The sequence below is a fragment of the Aptenodytes forsteri genome, unplaced genomic scaffold (genome assembly GCF_000699145.1).
Source record: "Aptenodytes forsteri isolate BGI_AS27 unplaced genomic scaffold, ASM69914v1 Scaffold221, whole genome shotgun sequence".
Taxonomy (NCBI): Eukaryota; Metazoa; Chordata; class Aves; order Sphenisciformes; family Spheniscidae; genus Aptenodytes; species Aptenodytes forsteri.
Window position 1 is genome coordinate 8,051 of NW_008794411.1, and position 19,588 is coordinate 27,638.

A 19,588-nucleotide genomic window follows, 5' to 3' on the forward strand; every position below is an offset into this window, starting at 1 on the left:
CAGCGTCCCCACGATGCCCCGCCACAGGCCTGGGCCCCCTCCCTGCGCCGAGGGAGGTGCTGGGCTCCCCGGGCCGCCCTCAGGGAAGCGGCAGAGCTGGAGGAGCACGGCGCGGGCACGGATGGAGAACTCTGCACCGCCTGCCCGGCCTGGCTCCAGCGGTGCTGTGCAAGGAGGCAGCTCAGCCGGGAGCAGAGGTGAGCTAGAGCCACTCTCCTCCTTCTCACAAGAGTATAAAAATACCAGCATAACTTGTCTTAGCTTTTTTTCTTTTTTTGAGTTTTGGGTTTGTTTTTTTTTTTTTTTTACCATTTATAAAAGGCTTTTACCAAACCAAAGTGTGCGCTCCTTTAGACTTCTGTTCCGTCGTGCAAATTGCTGTGGGCTTTGACTTCCAAGTTCACCTGCTTCACCTTCCTGCCTTTCCCCTCGCAGACGCCCCCGGTTTCCCTCAATATATTAATGTTCCTCACGGTGCAGTACCGGCTGGGGGGGGGCCTCCCCCCCCCCCCCCAGCTCCACCTTGGTGTTCAGGGGATGCTCCTCCGGGGCGGCTCTGGCAGCCTCCCGCTTCCTCCGCAGCTTTCGACACTTCCTGGCGAGGAGGCAAACTCCCGAAAGCACCAGCAGCAGCAGGGCGATGGCAGCGAAGGCGCTCCCCAGGGAAGCGCCCGTTTGAGATAAGGAGGCTGCGACGGCGGCTTCCTCCCTCTCCAAGATCAGCGACTTCATGTTGGTGCCGTTCTTGATCTGGTCGCCCTCGTTGTCGTAGATTAAGGAGTCATCCAGCATCAGCCTCCCGTCGCTATCGACCAAGTCCCTGCGGCCGCGTTTCCAGCGGCGAGTGAGGGATCGCTGAACGCGAGGCCCTGCCATGCTCTCTGGGCCAATTACGTAGATGACTTGGAGGTACCACTGGTGTCCAGCTTCCACCTTTAAGAAAGGGAAGACATGCACACAGGAAATTTTAATTACGGCCTTCAGATCAAGCGATTCTGTTAAGTGAAGGTAGAGCTGGTTGCATTTTTCGTCCCGTTTCTCGACTCGTGCAAACACCAACAAAAAAGCTCAGCGTGTTTTTATGAGCGCCTGCAGTAGTATTTATCACCAAGTGAGGTGTTTGGTCTTGTTGGCAACTGCAATAAGTAATTCGGGAACATTATTAATAGGTTTTTAAAGAGCTTCTTTCCTGAGTGCTTTGGAAAAAAGGGAAAATCTTAATCACCAGAATAAATTCCTCATCTCCACTTTCTGTGCTGGAGTTTGCTTCTTAAATGGCTCCGCTGTTAACTTACGGCACAATCCTAGCAACGCCAAGAAGCCCCTTCAGCAACCAGAGGTCACCGAGTTACAAAGAGGGCCTCTCTGGGGAGGGACAAAAAAGCCCAGAAGTCAGGATATAAAATTCTGCCCTCGATGGAGAGCTTCCTCCGTGTCCCTCCTGTTTCTGCCACGATCTGCTCGGCTCCTCCGAGTCTCACACTCGCCAGCCCCTGCGCACAGAGAGGAACCGCAACCCTGTAATTGGGAAGGGGTGCGGAGAGCTCCGAGCTGCCTTCGGAGGAAGGGACAGCACGGTTTACGTGCTCCGCTGCTGAACCGAGACTCTGATTTCTCACCTCGCATTAATACCCAGGCAAACCAAGGAGAGGCCTGCCACAGGACGGTCTGCAAACTGATCGTGTGTACGTGAGGCCACCTCGCTTCACGGAGGCCATCTTGGGGGTGGGTGCGGAGGCAGCGCGTCCCACCACGCCATCGGAAAAGTTGGCTGAGGGTTGCCGTTGAACTGCAGAAGGCTGCAAGGCCTACCCTAGCATGAGTTTGGTTTCTCTAGGCAGCGTCAGGCCCAGAGCCTACAATTCACAAAGTATTTGGGACGCCCTGGACAGAGAAGTTAAGTTTTGGGCTACCGATATCGCTTGGTACGTACCTTGTAGAGAGCATCCACCTTGAGAGTAAATCCATCGACTCCGGGCATGCTGCTTACCGAATGAAACTCGGACAGTTCGGAAGCGAAGTGGGCATCGAAAGGCACATCGTGGAAATACTTATCCGTCACTTCTGGTTGGTTTCGGTCCTGGAAATCGGAGAGGCGTTATGAAGAGGACTGCAGGCTGTCATCTTTCCAAAGGGAAAGCCAGAAGCCAGGTCACTAAATAACACCTGCGTACCGCTGCAGAAATGGAATCCAAATGCCCAGTCTCCACACCTTCGTGTGGGCACGGACACTTCTTTTAAATGCATAGCTTACTGCACAGAAAATGTTTATGACCTGTATGATTTGTAGACACTTCGTACTGTTTTAGCACTGACTGTGTCAATATTCGGTTTGTAGAGCTGAAGATCAGGAGAAGAGTTTAACCAGCCTGCTCAAATATGCATGCCAAACTAACACACACCACTAACATTACCCTCGTCCTGCGAGTGGTAACGGGGCTGCCGGCGAGGACGCTGGCAAATGTTAACTACGAAGCATGTAGTAAGAGCTGAACGCGTCTTGGCAGCTCATCGTAGATTTATACAAGAAGAATTTCTGTGCAACTGGTAAATAAATCTCCCCTTATACGCCGCCAGTCCCGTCAATTCCAAGCCATAGTATAAGCAGAGATCAAGGGAAATTTTAAGAGTTTGGTACATCGCTTCTTTTCCTTCCTAATTTGTGGTTTGTTTCTTTTTTTTAGACTAAGAAATACTCATGGATAAAGACTGAGGAAAAACTGATCTTGTCTTCACATGGTTTGCACCTGTCTGCCCAGTACTGCAAAAAATCCACCACATTTCACTTCTCATCCCTTTGTAGTCAGAATCTGTTCGTAGTTGGGAAAAAACCCAAACAGAAAGCAGAAGCAGAGGGCAGTTTTGCAAGCGTTTCAGACCCCTCACAGACGAGGGAAGCGTTTAGCACAGGCACCACGCTTTATTCTGGCTCTGGTTTTCCATGCACAAAGGTGCAGGTGGCTGGGAGGGTGGCAGGGTCTGCCTGGAGACTCTGCAGGATCTGGCGGGGTTTGGGGGTGCCCGGGGGAAGTCAGACAGAAAAACAACAGTGCTACGTCATCTGGGACAGTCAGGCCACTGAGAACAGGCGGACTGAAACAGCTAATACGAGCTAAACATCAAGATGTGCAGCCCCTCCCGACAAGTAGGAAGGCTATTTAGTTCCCCGGTCTGTTAGGTCAGCAGGAGGCCGAGAGACCAGACTTCTCTGGACACGATCACACACAATACTCAACATCGCTGTTTTGTCCACAGCAGAAAACTTACCAAAAGGAGAAATCGGTGTTTCAGGTGCTTGTTGGGTTGAATACAGCCATACTGGGGCCCCTCGTTATAGACGGTGCCCGTTGGGTCAAAGAAAGGCACGTAGCCATCCTTGCCCGTACACAGATAGACTTTTTCCAGCTGCAGTTTGTAAGCAGCATTTAGGTTTTGTTCGGGGTTCCAGAGCACGCGGCCGTACAGGATTTGCCCTGAGGAGGTCGGGAGAAAAACGGTCAGGTTACATTCTCCAACTCAACAAGAGAACCACTGCTAGAGCCAAATGCACCAAACTACACATGGCTCTGGGTTTTGCAGGGTTTTGATTTGCGTGTGCAGACGACAGAATACCGTGCCGGAGCACGTTCTTGTCTTGTCTTCTGGTCATGCCGTTACAGGGCTGTAGCATGCTCAAAATGCCATTTGTTGCTGGGAAAGAGGCAAAGCCAAATCTGGGCTTCACCCTTCTCTTTCAGAGGAATGGACGTTGTGAAGACAGAAACATTAGGTACAAGCAGAACAGTAAAGAAAAAGAAAATAAATCCTACCCTTTGAAAAAGCCCCCTTGTAATCCATTTCTGCCAGAGACATTTCGGATTTGGTGGGGTCCATCAGAAACACCTTCTCGTTGTTACAGAGCTGAAACTCCGTGTTTAGGGAGTAGACGACAGGAACTGGGCGGTTTGTCTGCTGGAAGGCAATCGGGATCAAAAATCTAAAATTGGGACAGGAAAGGAAAAAGGAGAGGTTTAGTTTGGACGCATCTCAAGTTACACGCTGGTGACCTACACAGCCTGCTTCACCCTTCTTCCCTCCCGCTTTACTATCTATAGTCTAGCAGCCCGTACTACGGTGGTGTTCAACCCCAGGGGACTTGTTGCCCCTCACCCAACCCCAGTTTTCCAGCAGCGGTGCAGGGCTCTGCACGACCAGCTGAAGCCTCCTCCCAGCAGGTTTGATTTTCTTTCTGTCCGGGGAAAACCGAAGGCTACGCGGGCTTCTGCAGCCCCGAGGCTGAAAACCGCTGGCCGAGATGTACGACAGCCCGGGACGGCCCCTGTTCTGGGAGTCCGCAGTCTCGCTAGGCGTGACAGAGGAAAGGCAGGCACACGGATGAAGGCAACTTTTTTTAAGACAGTTCTTTTTTTAAAGAAAGCAAAGACACCTGCCTTGTGCTCAGGAGTAACAGACCCTGCCGTGCTACAGACCGTCCGGAGGACCCCGACCCACCAGCCCAGCCCAGCAATCTTTCACCGCCCTGAGTGGGAATGGTCTCGGGCGCAGGGGGACTCCTGAGCCAAAGGAGAGGTTCCTCCCCTCCCCTTTTCCCTTCCCGCTGCTGTTGTAGCGTGTCCCACGCCTGCTGGGACCACACAAACAACCCAAACGGGCTGAAACTGTCCTGCTGCCGTGACGGTGGGGGGCTCCTTACCGCTCAGGAGCGTGAGCCGTGCAGGGCAGGGGCTTGTCTCCAGGCTCTACCCACGGCTGCGTGGGCTGCACAGTACAGGGGACTAAGAAGATCGTGTACTCTCCAGAGTAGTCCTTCCTGGGAACAGACAGGAGACACTGCGGTCACCGAACGAGACTCCAAGCTGTTCACCCAGCTGACGTGTTTAACTAACATCCACCATTTTCTAATTAGTGTAAGCAGGCAAGACAGAGTTCATAGCAGGACCTCTCCCTCGCCCCAGAAATGTCCATCTACTCCAGCAGTCGCAGGAGGGACAAATTTCACCTGCGGTGTTTAATCTGACCCTCTGTGCAAGGAGCACAGACTGTAAGAATAAACAGTCACAGACAGAACTAATAATGAAAAGGAATTTTTAAAAAAAGTGAACCAAGTATTTCTAGATCTTAATATACCTGCCTCCACCAAGCATAGCACTACTGATTAAGTCAGTCGTGGACGCGACATCCTGCTTTTAACTTGCAGACTGCAAAACAACCTTGAATACATTGTCATCTCCGGTATTTAGCTACCCACTGGCTTAATTGCTAGAAAAACGCATTTACAAGGAGATGAACTGATTTTTCCCTCTACTAACACAATCAGTAGAGGAGCATTTTCAGCCTTGACAGCGGCTCCCTGCATGCTCTAGCTCTGAGCCCTTGAACAAGGCTGGCTCCTGACCGCTCCACACTATCGCTGTGGCTGCTGAAAGGGCAACAGGGATTGCTCTCTCAGGCCTGGATTTGAAACTGCCCCGCCGCTGCTGTTAACTACCTGCACGTTCGTTGCTTAAGAAGAACATTGTGCTGTGGGAAGCTGCTGAAGGTGGCCGAACCCGCAGTCCTCACCTGTTATAGGAGCTGGTTGCTCTCCAGAGCTGGTAGGGAGAGTCGAAAGTCTGTGCGCTCCACAGCAGCTGCAGGTCAAATTCGATCCCTCCCAGGTGGTCTGGAGTCATTAAAAAAGACTTGACATCTGGCAGGCTGTGGTGCTCCATTACAAAAAGCCCTGGGGTGAGGACAAGGAGGTGACAGATAAGGCGGAGTACGGGGAGACCCCACGCTGCACACCTCAGCACAGAGGGACGCCTCATGGGAAGAGGGACTTGTTCTGCTACCTGTGTTTTCAGAACAGATCTGTATTTGTACGTTGGTTTCTTCCTCTATCATATCAGGACTAATGTTCTCACCTCGGAACTTGGCCTGTGTCTTGAACTCGATAACCAGCCGGCCATCCTCGCGGATGTAGATCCTGATTATCTGCAGCCGGGCTGAGAGAACGCTGTCCGTCTGAATCCCTGCACAGTGCAGCAAGAACAAAGTCACTGGGGAGGCCACACAGCACAGTCGGTCCTCAGGTGGGCTCTGTCAGCCCCTCGTAGCTCCAGAAGCATTTGAGAGACCTCCAAAAAGGCACGGTTTAACTGGGATCATCCTCCAGTGAGTCGGCTATACACTTCCTCCGTTATTCACATGTGCCGCCTAAGTCTCACTCAAGCATAAAGGAAGTAAATATACTGAGTTCCCCCCTATGATTAGCCTGTGAATGTAACTTATTTTACATAGTAAGTTGTAGATGATTGTTTCTGGGTACTCCTGGCCTTAATTCTGAGTGGCCCTCCATGAACAAAGCTCTGCGAGTCCCTCCTCTACAATACTTTGTGTCACCGCTGGCAGAATAAAATCCAAGGTGAAGGCACTGTCTGCTCCTCGTAGCCCTTTGAGCAGCAATACTGCTCAAGGCTGCAGGCAGGGGTTCACAGCACACACAGGCTCCAAATAGTGTGGGAAAGGAAAATGAACAAGCTGGAAATAGAAGACTTGCCCGCACAGGATAAACCACACATACGTGCACGGATGCTAGGTCTTGGATGTAACCACCAGCAGAGGATAGGAACGACGTAGGGCTCGCCGCTGGGAGTACTGCTGTTTTAACAAACAAGGGGATATTATGGGAAAAAGTCCATCCGTGAGAGCCAGGAGGCTGAGGAACATGACTGCAGCTCCCACACGAGAAATGACTCCAAATATCCCACAGGGAGCAACCTCTGCCTGGCTGTGGAGGCTCTGATGAAGAGAGCGCTCTTTTCCTGCAGCACTTTCTAGGGCTCAGTGACAACTGTTCCCATTAGCAGAGAGAGGCTGGGGGGGAAATGACAGGCCCCTCGCTAAGCTTACACAAACGCAGGCATACTGGACTCAGCCTGCATGCCTTTTACTTCGGTGAGTGCTACCCGCGCTCAGGACTGCGGTGGCAGTGCAGAAACTAAGAAAAAGGAAAAAAACCAAAGAACAAACCAATTTTCCCGTACCCCTTCAAATGCCTCGGACCTACCCGTCCTCCAGAGAACAGTATCGTAGAAAAAGGAGAACTCCATCTCTGTGTGATGCTCAAGAGAAGCCCAACCTCTCGGCGCCGTCACGTAAATATAGGACACGTAGAGTGGGACGTGGACTGTTAAGAAGGACTGAGCAGAGTCCCGCACCTGCCAATAAAACCCCAAAAAGGTGGTTATGCGCCTTCCAAAGGAGAGACACTGGCCCAGACTCGCAGCACCCACTGCATTCGCGTTCTGCTCTGCAAATGGGGGAAAAAAGCCCGAGTACCTGCAACACAAGACTCCTTTTTAGTTCTGGACTATGGATGTCCTAAACACAGGGAGGATAATGTGGGGACGAAGCATTTCTAAAGCAATATAACGTCGTTGCTCCATGAAGACTGAGCGTTATTGGCAAACAGTTAACTGATTTGCAAAAAAGTTATTGCTGGACCGCCATTTGAAAAATAATAATGAACTGCTGGGAAAAAGTATGCAAGCACAGACTGCTCCTCACATACCACAAAACTCCTACAATTAAGTCAGAGATGACTGTCTGAACTTTCTTTACGTTCACGTGTAGATCGTTGCTCCATGAAGACTGAGCATTATTGGCAATCAGTTAGCTGATTTGCAAAAAAGTTATTGCTGGACCGCCATTTGAAAAATAATAATGAACTGCTGGGAAAAAGTATGCAAGCACAGACTGCTCCTCACATACCACAAAACTCCTACAATTAAGTCAGAGATGACTGTCTGAACTTTCTTTACGTTCACGTGTAGATACTTTAGACAAACCTGCATTTTAAATAAGGGTAAGTGCTAAAGCACACTGGTGTCGTGGTACAAAAGGAGCTGTGGTCACAACTTCACCTCAAAAGCCCCTCAGTTTCCAATTCCGTGAATTAAAAATAAGCAATTCTGCTTGCTCAGGACTGGCCCTAAGAGTATCTGAAATAACCACAGGTCTCCGGCTAGATATACACCATTTATTATCTGCGGAGCGCAGCTGTACTCTGCAAGCCCCTGAGAGAGCTCAGAGAGACATTCCAGACTGGTTGGTGCCAGTCTCCACGTACTAAATTATGCAGTTGTTCAGCTCAAGTAGCTTCTCTGGATTTGTGCAAATAATTGGAGCTATAGAAGGAAAGTTAACAAAGTATTCCAGGCTGGCAGGAATTAAAAGAGATTACGTTGGCTGTAACATTCTGACTGGAATTTAATACAAGAATCTAACGTAGATGAGATACTCACTTGAGTGAGATGTACATCCATAATCCATCCATGAGAGGGCAGTGAGACACGTCTAGTAGAGAAAGCTGCTATTTTATAGAAGAATGTTTCTGGCTTTTGGTCTGCCAGTCGGTTAATTAAGAAATTACTTAAAAATTCCCATGACCTCGCTCCACTGAGGAGTACGAACTGATGTGCCTCTGCTCTGTTCTTTGCTCATTTATATTGCCTAAGAATACAGTCAAAATTGTAAAAGAATACAGCACAGGTGGGAATGTTTTGTATTTCCAGTACAGTTCTTTGCCTATTTATATTTATTTGCAATTTATATTGCCTAAGAATACAGTCAAAATTGTAAAAGAATACAGCACAGGTGGGAACGTTTTGTATTTCCAGTACATCCTTATAGTTAAAAAAAATATTTCACTGGCGCTCTGAAGATTAAGAGAATAAAACCTATGTTACCCCAACCAAAATCATAGAATCATAGAATCCTAGAATGGTTTGGGTTGGAAGGGACCTCTAAAGGTCATCTAGTCCAACCCCCCTGCCGTGGGCAGGGACACCTTCAACTAGATCAGGTTGCTCAGAGCCCCCTCCAACCTGACCTGGAATGTTTCCAGGGATGGGGCACCCACCACCTCTCTGGGCAACCTGGGCCAGTGCTTCACCACCCTCAGCATAAAACATTTCTTCCTTAGATCTAGTCTGAATCTACCCCCCTTTAGTTTAAAGCCATTCCCCCTTGGCCTGTCGCAACAGGCCCTGCTAAAATAAACTAATTAAATGCGTTTCACAAAGCACCGTTCTTTTCTAGGTAAAAGGAGGGGGAAAAACCCATGCTCCAGTTGTACAGAGCAGAGCAGCAAACATACCTAGCAAATATTCATGAACACAAAGTGGAGCTTTGCCTAAGAATTGAGAAAGATCTGGATTACGTGGAAGAGTTTTGGGTATGGCAACTCACCTGGAAGTCAGCGGTGACAGAGCCTCCGCAGACATCAATTAATTCAGTCATGTCGTAATAAGCATCAAAAGTCCAAATGCAGCTCTTCAGGTTGAGGTGCTTATAGAGCTGGATCGTCTTCGGCTCTCTCACTGTGGGGTCAAACTGGTAAGGGCGGTCATAGCCAGGACCGAGAATGATGCTGTCGTAGGTCACTTCATCCAGAAACCCTGCCTCTGGGATTAAGAGACATCAGGACACGGATGACTCCAGATTTTAAAGGGCTTGAAGACAAGTATTGAGGTCCCGTTTTCACTCTCAAATCGTGTCAGTGACTTTTATTATATTAGGGACTTAAGGGGCTCCTCTCCCTTCATTATCCTAGAGGTCAAACTGAATATACACAGGTCTTCACAGGGGAAAATGTTATAGGAATGGGGTAAGAATCCTAAAAACCGAACTTATAAACCTACTAATGAAAGGTGAAAGTTAAACTTTAGAAAGTTAAAACTTTAAGAAATGCAGGACAGCTTGAGTATGAAATGAACAGGATGAAGTACAACAACCCCCTGCCCACCATGGAACGAGCGTGGACCCCATCACCCTCGGTGTTACAGACACAAACTGCCTTTTTTCTTCGGCTCTGGCATTTACTTCAGCAGTGAATTTGCTTTTACTGCTTCTTGTTGCCACACTAGAGACCTCAGTGACGCAGACGCAGTGATCCACTTCCTGTGGATCCCTCTCTAACCGCATGGGTATCACAAGACAGATTTGAAAGGCAGAAAATCACCAGCAGAAAATCACTACAGCCTCCTCAAAGAGAGCAATGCTGCTTAACCCCGTTACCTTTTAAACATTCCCATACACCGCATCTCATCTTCAAGGGGGCAACTCTGTCCACTGCTGTTAGTACAGGAAGATTCATTATTACTTACATAATGTCAAGAGAGTCCAGAGGAAGACAAAGCCTTCTTCTCTGCATTTCTTTACTGGCTTCTCCCTACCCCCAAGTTCAGAAAGCAAAAGTTGGCTTTAAAAATTACCTGAGATGCCTCTGAGGTCTCTAACGGTGACCAGGTTTGAGCAGACATGCTGGTGCCTGTAGATAGACTCGGAGAGAAGGAAATGCAGGTTGTGCAGCGGCAGGGTGGAGATGAGGGGCAGCATACCATCCTGATGCGGGATCTGCACCGAGATGTGGATTCTGGAACAAATAGTGGATGAGCCAGCAGAATAAAGCAGCCCTGGCAGGCACAGGAGCCTCACGCATTACCCCACGCCCCACAGCAGCACAGCACAGACAAGGTGAGCCCGCTAGCGGCAGCCTGATATTTAGTTTCAGCTAGATTTCCCCATCTACACATCTGCTCCTTAAGCTGTCCCACCAACTCCAATTCCCTGAGGGGGAAGGGCACCCCCTCAGCAGAGCAGGATGCGAGGAAGAGAGTGGGAGCGCTACACTGAGCACCCTATGCTGTTCAAGAGGGCACACTGCATGGAGGGATGTGGTTTCAGGCACACGTTCCCAAGCCAGCTCTGTAACTCTGGGGGGCCCGGTGAAGGACTGCGCTCTCCCCTTCTCCAGGCTCATACCTGTTGGGATGCTCCTTGTGCTTGACATCCAGGTACTTCAGAGTGGCAATGAATGACTGTGCCTGGAAACCTCGGGCCGTCCCTGCGACCACAGGAGTGTGACAAATGGCACTGTCTGTGCCTATGGTAACCATGTTGCTCCTCAGGGGGGTCCCCACATGGCCAGCCTTGTCCACAGCCTTGGCCACACAGCGCACGTGGAACCGTCGGCTGAAGTAAATGCTGTCCAGCACCTGCAGGGAACGAGGAGGGAGAAACATGCATGTGGGTCAAACGCGCCAGCGTTGCAACATCTGACCGTGTAGCAAAATCACTTTGTCCTGGTGTTTTGAGGCAGCGCGGAGGTGAGGCACATGAAATGCAAACTAGGAACATGCGCGTGCCATGTTCTGCTTGGCCGCTTGGGCATGCAGGAGTGACTGGCCTCTCGTTACTGACGCTGCAGCAGATGCTCGAGTATGTGGGGTGCTTTATGGTTTCCTAACTCTGCCCACATACTTAAGGGAGGGGAAGAGGGAGCCTGAGCTGTTATGATCTGCCAGGCTCCATCTGTCTCCTGCCATCAGGGATTTACTGAAGAGTCTGAGTGCTCACAGCTACTTCCCACATCAACAAAAGTGGTGCTTTTAGCAGGCTCAGCGAAGAGCAGTGCTAAATTTTCTGAAGCCAAAAGAAAAAAAAATAATCCCCAAAGAAGCACCCATATGTCTTATGCCAGTTCCCAAATCCAAGGAGATTTTAGGTTTTAATCTCTGTGTAACTGAAGTGTGTGCTACCCACTAAAAATGGCTCAGACTCATGCACGAGTAGGCATGGTCTAGAAACACACCCGGATGCCTGAGAGGAGCTGAGACATCACAGTTGGGAGCGCCTGGGAAAAACCCTCAGACGAAAACAGTAATTCTGTTTGTGGGGCAGGACGTGAACAGTCCAGGGACAGAGAGATCTCAGGCCGCACAAGGAGCAATGCAGCAAAACGAGCCCCTGAAGGAACAGCGGTTCTTAACTTGAGCTATGCTCTTCCTGCAACTTGAGCAGGACGGAAGGAAAGCAGACAATCCCACAGCCAAACCCTGGTAACACAGGTCACATCAGCGTGCTGAGCTCTTATTCAGGCACAGCCACTTTTTCGAGTGCGTGACTTTTCAGCTGCAGGAACGCGACCAAATTTCACATGTGAGTGATCGCACAGTACACAGGCTGACGGAGCTGCCCCAAGCCCTCGCTGACTTACGCCATGCAGCTTACTCTTGCTGTGTTACAACTTCGCCATGCCAGTACCCAGCCACCTACCTTATGGTTGACGCTAGTGAACGGTGTGTTGTCAGTGATGGTTTCAAAAGGCGACCTGGCTCCATTCCCATCCGTGGGGGTTGCTACTTCCCAGCTGAACTGTATCGAAGACTGGTTGATGCCAGCCTCGCTGCAGCGTTCCTTCATGACCGCGTACTTGGGGAAGTGAGGGTCACAAGGAGTGACACAGATGAGCGGATAGCCTGGGGAAGGGGATTTCTTAGCACCGTCCTTGGTCACTTCTTCCACACGGTCATAATCAGCCAGGGTGACGACCTGTATGGATGCAAGACGGCAGCATTCGCCTGGGGCTGAGGGGAGGGGCACAAAAGGCAATCCTTCCCACACACTCCAAGCCTGCTACATCATTGCAGCTCTTCATTTTATTCCAGAAACTCCACTGGGGTTTTCAGTCTGTACTTGAAGGGTACTAAATCATATCCATTGCAATGGGCAGCTTACCACGGGAGGTGCTGGTAGAATCAGGCTCCCTGCTGCCTCCTGATCCAAAATAGTCACTATTGCAGTGCTGATATCTCCAAGAACAGATTCCACCGGATCATCTGGACCCAGCACCAGAGAAAAGGACTCGTGCCACTCCCGGTCTTCATTGGACATGATCTCCACCTTAAATATGATGTGGTTCACACCTGTGAGAGGAAATGCAAGAGAAACAGAGAGAACTCGATTCATCATCAGGTATTGCTCTGAAGTTCTCATAAAAAACTGCACAGCTGGTCCAGGCTATGACCACTGAAACATTATGATAAAATACGCATTATAAACTTTATTTCCACTCATTGCTACTAATAATTCAGCCCCGTCCGCACAGGAGTCTACTCTATACATAAAATTCCAGCTATGACAACTGATCCAATTGATCAGGTGTTAGATTTACTAGCAGATGCCATCTGAGGATTAATAATGCCTGTCTTGTATTAGCTGTCTGTAGTAAAAATCTATGATCCAAAGTACATCCCCACCCCTGCTGTGAACACCTCTGCTCTCTCACACCAGTATGCAGAACTGTTTGGTGAGGGCTTCTTGGTCCAGCAACATGTTCTGAGCTGTTGCACGGATCCTGGACTATCTCTGCTGAGCCTTACATCCTCTGAAGACCACTTTACTCTCGCCTGCCAGATGCTAGTGCTTCTTCCTCTGTTCTGATCACCCGTCGTTCAACAGTTCAGCCTTTTTGCATAACAAATACAGCCATAGCAGAGTGGAAGGCTGAAGCCCAGAAGAGTCATACTTTAGAAAAGACCTCATAGTAAGTGGTCTATGTAGTATATTTAAAATACATTACCAAAAAACCGAAACAAACCAAAAAAACCCCCCAAACAAACCAAACCCCAGATCCTTCTCATCCAGCGGGGCACTGTGAAGGGATGAAATGTTGTACACAAGAGAAAACATGGCAAGACTTGGGATGGCCTTCCCATTTCTTCAAGTGACATTAATTCCAGTCTCAACCATCTTTCTGTCTCCTTAGGCATTTACAGTTTGCTCAGTAAAGAGCTCACCACCTCCGGGCTTTCATTCCCTCCTCCTTTACATTGCCCCCCTGCTTGGGCAGCAGCAGCTTGGCACTTTGCTTATCGATCGGAGAGGGCTGGTGCTCACACCACCAGTGTGTTTGAACTGAGAATGATTAGGCAGCCAGAAGGGGAGAGGGGAAAGGATATGTCTAATGCCAGGAAAGGGGAAAAGTCTTGCACCCCACCTGTAACACACTGAAGCGCTGGTGTTTCTTCCCACAAAGACTGTGATGAGCCCAAGATCAAACCCCAAATCAAATCTAAACCCCAAAATCTAAGGGTGTATTATGCCTTCTTACAGCTTATGCAGTTCACTTCACCGGGAGCAGTTAGACCTGTGTTGTGTTGTAAACCTCATGTAAAAAGTGGCTTTTTCCAAGTCTCCTGAATATTTCCCTTCAACGCTCCTTTCTGATATACACAAAATGTCACTGGTCATGCCACCACCTCTAACCTTCCCTCCAAGGACCCTTTACCTGGGCTGAATTTGAGCATTCGACTCTTGGGATAGTAATCCACTCCGGCCTGAGCTGAGCCATCGCGGGTGCTACAGCGGACTTTTGAGGTCCTGTTCTGATCCCCTCTCCGGACGACCTTGACATTTATAACAGCGACACCCTCCGGGCCAGGCGGCTCCCTTACTTGGTACGCAGCTTCTTCAAACTCAATGGTGGGTGCTAAAGAAACAGCAGTGAAGAAAAAGCCCCAGGTTTGCACACCAGCTGACTGTTTACAGATGAAGGGCACTCAGCAACTGGGGTGAGCTAAGCTCAGCTCCTTTTAGACTCTACCTACACATCTTCAGAGCACGTGGTTCCTCAAAGCAGGGGCCAAAAGTGCAGCTGTAAGGGTTGGATGCGAATTAGGGCAAGGGGTGGGGCAAAATCCAACACACCTATTGGGCTACAGAGGATGGCAAATGATTCTCCCATTCCCTGCCTCCCACTGAACCACACGCCCTCAAATCCATGCCACGTGATGGTGCTACAGCCCCCACTGGCAGTCACACCAGAGGGACCTGGCATCCCCCTTCTTCCCCACAGATCTCTCCAGGCTGTGACACTGCAGAGGGACGGCAACATCTCCCAGGGGAAGCACAGCAACTCCCTGCGCAGCTGCAGGGGAATGGGAAACGGGACACATGGTGGGTTCAAGCCACTGTTGTTCAGTCCCTCCCTTAGGACCATTCCAGTGCACAAAGCCACCGCATCAGTGAGCTGCACACAGAGCTGTGACCATGTGACTGAAGGCATCCACGTGCACTAAATTAAACCGCAAACTGTTGATGAGACTGTGCTGACTACCTTGGAACTGCATCCTACAACAACTCCTACATCCTTCTTGAGTCTCATCGCTTACCATCTTCGTCATTGGTGACAGTTATGGTCGCCATGTCCATCTTTCCAATCCTAGCTCCACTCCAATGGTTTCCAAGTGGGCTACCAAGATAGACCTGAAACTGCTCTTCTGGTTCAAAGGCAGAGTCATCACTGATATAAACGCTGCAGTTCTTCACCTAAAGCCAAGTAAGCAGGAGAAAACAGCAAACATCCATAAATCCTCTGAAGCCACTTAAAGGCCACACTGTACTTCACTATCTAGGGTTTAACGTCCGAGTACTGTCAATCCTGGAAGAAACACTTCTATTTTTAAGGCTGCTACTTCAGTGTGGACAAACCACACAGTTACATGATGAGACACAGCGGTGAAGACATCTACTTCCACAAACCGACAGCTCTCTGCTACAACAATCCTAAGTCCTACTGACACGGAGGATTTGCATTTCATGTTTTAAAGAGTTTTATCATGAAACAAACAACCCCTTCAGAGTCATGTCATATTTCCAGGACCAGAAGAATTTGTGACTTCAAGCGTCTATGAAACCAGTTTGGACAGCCTCTGTCAGCTCCCTCTGACAATGCAGAGTCGAGGAGGAGATCTGAACCTCTCCCATCAATGGTTCTTCATTCTCCCTATAAGCCAGGTTCAGCTCACCTTCTCCCCTTTCAAGAAAGTGATGCGAGACTCCTCTGCATTCCTCCTCTCTGCAAAGTCCTCCGTGACCTCTGCTGTCTGGCTCCGTGTGTAGCACCTGACAGAGGACTCATAGCTCAGGTCCCCGGTGCGGAAGATGGGGATGTGCAGAGTACCCTCCTTCTCCTTCACTGTGTATGCATCCTTGGTGAACTGCATGCTTGGTACTGTAGGAGGCAATAAAAAGAGTCAAGTGTTCAAGCTCCGCAGAGAGACAGGAGCTAATCGAGGCACATACACCCTAGGAGAACTGCTGCATGGAGTCTGACAGCCAGAGAATAAGACGGCAGCTTCACTGTGCCTCAAAACAGGATTTGGTTTCAAACAAACAAGTGACCGTTACTGCCTCTATAGAGCATGGGATCAGCAGACCCTGCAGTGCTTCGAAGAGAAGGTATCTCTCCTCATCACCTCTCAGTCACCTACTCCAACAGTTGATGAAACTTGTTCCTTCCCTAACATTTTGGCGCTGTTGCAATGCGCTGGAGAACAAGACAGGGCTGGTGGTAGAGGGGTGGTGTGTTTGCAAGGCATGTCAGGAAGGGGCTATACGAGGACTCAGTACTGAAATGGATGCTATGTCTCAAAGCATTACCCTACTGTGTGTGGACACAGAACAAATAGCTTGCAGCAAAGAGGGCAGACCTCGACAAAAAATACAAAGGCAGAAATTATTACAGACTACTACAAAGTTAGATTATAGAGTGTGTGCTTTCCTTAGGCAAGTAAACACGAGAGACGTTAAAACACAAGAGAAAGTAAACATGCAGTGAGACTTTCTCACGCAGTAAGGGGGACTTTGGCCCACAGAAAGCATGAAACAAGGACTGAGCTCTGAGCAGAGGAGTCAAAGCATGGCTGAAAGTGAGGGAACACTACAGGAAAATTCTTTCCGCACTCCCAAAGACTCCAACCTCTTGTGGACAGCAAAGCACGGAAAGAAATGAGGCAGCCAAATGGAATGGGAGGATCCCAGGAAAACAGGCTAAATCCAGCCTAGAAATAACCTAACTCAGACTAGCCTCCTGCTGCGTGGCAGTGTGAAGGAAGAGGCTAGGATGGACCAGATAGAGCTGCCGTGGATAACTTACCGTCTTGGAAGATGTCATTAATGGCCACGATCGCTTGGAATGGCTTTGTCAGCTCAGCTCCATGGGGTGAGCTGAGGTAAACAACAAATGTCTCCAGCCCTTCTATCACCGGGTACTGCGCATCGTCCAGGATTGTCAGAGTGCAGAACTAGAAGGAAAGAAGAAGTCCTGCTTTTAGAGACGCAAAGCTGTCATCCTTCCTGGCACTCACATTTGGGTGTCTAATGTAAAGTCATTATGTCAGGCCTTTTCTGAATTCATTAATCAACGGAAACAATGTTCGAGACAAATCCGGCATATCATTTCAGAGAATAGGCAGCTATCTTTATCCTGGGAGAGGTGGCCTGACCGAATCTTCTCTGGCTGTAGTGCTGATCAGATGTGAATCTGTGCCTGGCAGATTCATTAACGATTCTCAAGTGGCCCCGAGAGGATTTTTAAAGAAGGCGAATGGCAAATAAAGAGTATGCGCATAAACAAGAGACAAGTGTCACCAGACAGAGCAGACTCATCAGGAGTCAAAGTGGCTCCTCACCTCTTCTGTCTTGCCTGGCCTGAACTCTATTTTTCTGGAGCTGGGGACGTAATCAATTCCCGGGCTGGCAGATGGAGGGTCTGACGTCCGAGTGGCACACCACACCGAGATGGGGGTTGAGAGATCAGGTCCCTGTCGGAGGACTGGAATCTCAATGCTTCCTGCATCACCAGTTGCACATGAGAGAGAACCAAGATGAGAAAGCAGCCACATACCACAAAACCACTCCTTTCCCTTCAGCATGCCCTTCTCCCTTCTACCATAAACATACCACAAAACCACCCCTTTCCCTTCAGCATGCCCTTCTCCCTTCACCACTGCTCCTGCACTCAGCACAGGCTATTGCACAGAACAACCCCCAACCTTCCCCGCAGGGGCAGAGGGAAGAACAGAAACCCTCTGCAGATCTTTTACAATTCTGCTGCTGTGCCCTAAATCGCTCCTCTGAAAGCATGCTTTCACGGCAAGCACCCCAATGTGGTGTGGAGCAGCCCTGGGGGAGCCCCCTGCTACTCTTCACCTGCAGCCTCACTGACGGTGAAAGTAGCATTCCCCAGGAACACTGTAGAGGCATCGTTGGGTCCACTGATGAAGACGTTGGCTGAAGCCCGGCTGCCAATGCGTGCATTATCTGAGGCATCGGCCAATACGATCTCAAACTCCTCTTCTTCTTCGTATTCACTGTCATCGATCAGCATGATGTCACATGTCGTCATGGTGACACCCGGACCAAAAACAACGCGGCTGTCATCCGCCATCCCCCGGGACTTGAAGTCGGAGCCGGATTCCAGCATATAAAGGCTGCTTCCCTTGGCTGATTTGGGGACAGTGTAGCAGACGGCAGACACAGTGCTGCTGGTATCCCCTAAGATGCAACAGAAAAAAACCATAGCTCTACGGAAATACTTTTACTCTATCTGGTGGAGACACCACACACTTAAATAATAAAGCAGCATTCAGAAAAGAGGGCGAGGAGTCAAAAAGAACACCATCCCTGCTCCTAAACTTGCATAAAAGCTGGCTTAGGTCTGACTTCCAGGCATACTCCAAATCTGCACTCTTGGTTACTATGATCAGGAAACAGGTGGCACTTGCCTATTAAAGAATATACAGGTCAGTGATGGGGTCTACATAAACACAGTATCTAGAACACAGAGAAGCAGCAAATAAATACAAGGGTTTGCTCCTGTTCATGCTGGGAGGAGAAATGAATCCAAAAGCCGGGAGCTTTAACTGGATCAGCGAATCTTACAGCAGAGCTGGGAAAGAGAGAGGAAAAAAAAAAAGGCACCTGCCCTGCATTGCTGCTTGTCATTTCAGTTGCGCCACAAAGCTACTTCCAAAAAATCAAAGAATCACCCCAAAATCATAGACAAGCGAACCCCAAGGAACACCACTTGTTTTGGGGGTCACTGTTATTTGCCTGCCAACAGGAAACAGTCGTTTGCCTGAGCCTGGCAAAGGTATATACTGCAAAGACTCCTCAGCAGCTTTGCAGTAATCCTAGTCTTGTGATAAAAGACTGCAGGGTACAGGCACTAAACCGTTTCTATTATCTATAAAGTACAGAATTAAAATCCAAGCTCCAGGCAGCCACACATACTTCACAGTCTGTCCACAGGTGCTTGACTTCTCTTTGTCCCCAGTTTACTGTTGCCCACAGACCCCAAGGTTCTCCATCTCCCCTCTCTGCCGTGTGGGTTCAGACTCTGCACGTCCCACCCACAGCAGCGCCTGTGGAGCCGCGTTCCCTCCCGTGCCACAGAGCCCCAGAAAGTCATTCTGTCTGGCTCGACCCACCTTTCCTTTCAACAGGAGCAGAGAGAAAACCAGCGCTCTCGCTGACGTGGTATGTTTTCCTGTCAAACTGCAGGGTGGGCTCGTCCTCTGTGTCAGTGATGGTGACCGTGGCCCGGGTGACGTTCCCCAGCAGAGCATAAGCCGGCATGCTGAGCTCCACGGCAAAGGTCTCCATGCTCTCAAAGACGTTGTCATCGTTAATGGTGATGGTGCAGGCCTTGGTGTCCTCCCGCTCCTCAAACTGCACCTGGAAGGCAGCAAGCGGGCTGCTCTCTTTGGACTGGGGTCTGAAACTTTCTGTCCTTCCTGCCTTACCCTTGCCTGAGTCACATACCCGCTGCACGGGCGGCATCAGACACTGACCTTAACCAAGGATAAATGGCTAGTGGAGGTCAAAGGCAGCAGCAAATGCAGCGCGTAGGCCCCTACCCCTTCCGATCTCAGTCATGGTTTTAGCCCTTTGCATGATCAGGAGTGACATTCCTACTCAG

At 49.6% G+C, this 19,588-nt stretch overlaps 1 protein-coding gene across 1 annotated transcript in view; it reads right to left on the reverse strand.

The window, feature by feature from the left end:
- Positions 1–313: 313 nt before the first annotated feature.
- The window catches only part of FRAS1 (Fraser extracellular matrix complex subunit 1), a 132,631-nt gene continuing 113,356 nt past the window's right edge, over positions 314–19,588 (reverse strand). Inside the window, 21 exon segments of the mRNA XM_009288822.1 lie at positions 314–492; positions 494–933; positions 1,934–2,080; positions 3,268–3,473; positions 3,810–3,976; positions 4,694–4,810; positions 5,563–5,722; positions 5,904–6,011; positions 7,049–7,199; positions 9,232–9,446; positions 10,257–10,417; positions 10,807–11,039; positions 12,100–12,375; positions 12,562–12,749; positions 14,114–14,314; positions 14,997–15,153; positions 15,633–15,838; positions 16,763–16,910; positions 17,298–17,458; positions 17,818–18,162; positions 19,098–19,344. Coding sequence (XP_009287097.1) covers positions 351–492; positions 494–933; positions 1,934–2,080; positions 3,268–3,473; positions 3,810–3,976; positions 4,694–4,810; positions 5,563–5,722; positions 5,904–6,011; positions 7,049–7,199; positions 9,232–9,446; positions 10,257–10,417; positions 10,807–11,039; positions 12,100–12,375; positions 12,562–12,749; positions 14,114–14,314; positions 14,997–15,153; positions 15,633–15,838; positions 16,763–16,910; positions 17,298–17,458; positions 17,818–18,162; positions 19,098–19,344 — 4,176 coding nt within the window. The 3' untranslated portion in view covers positions 314–350.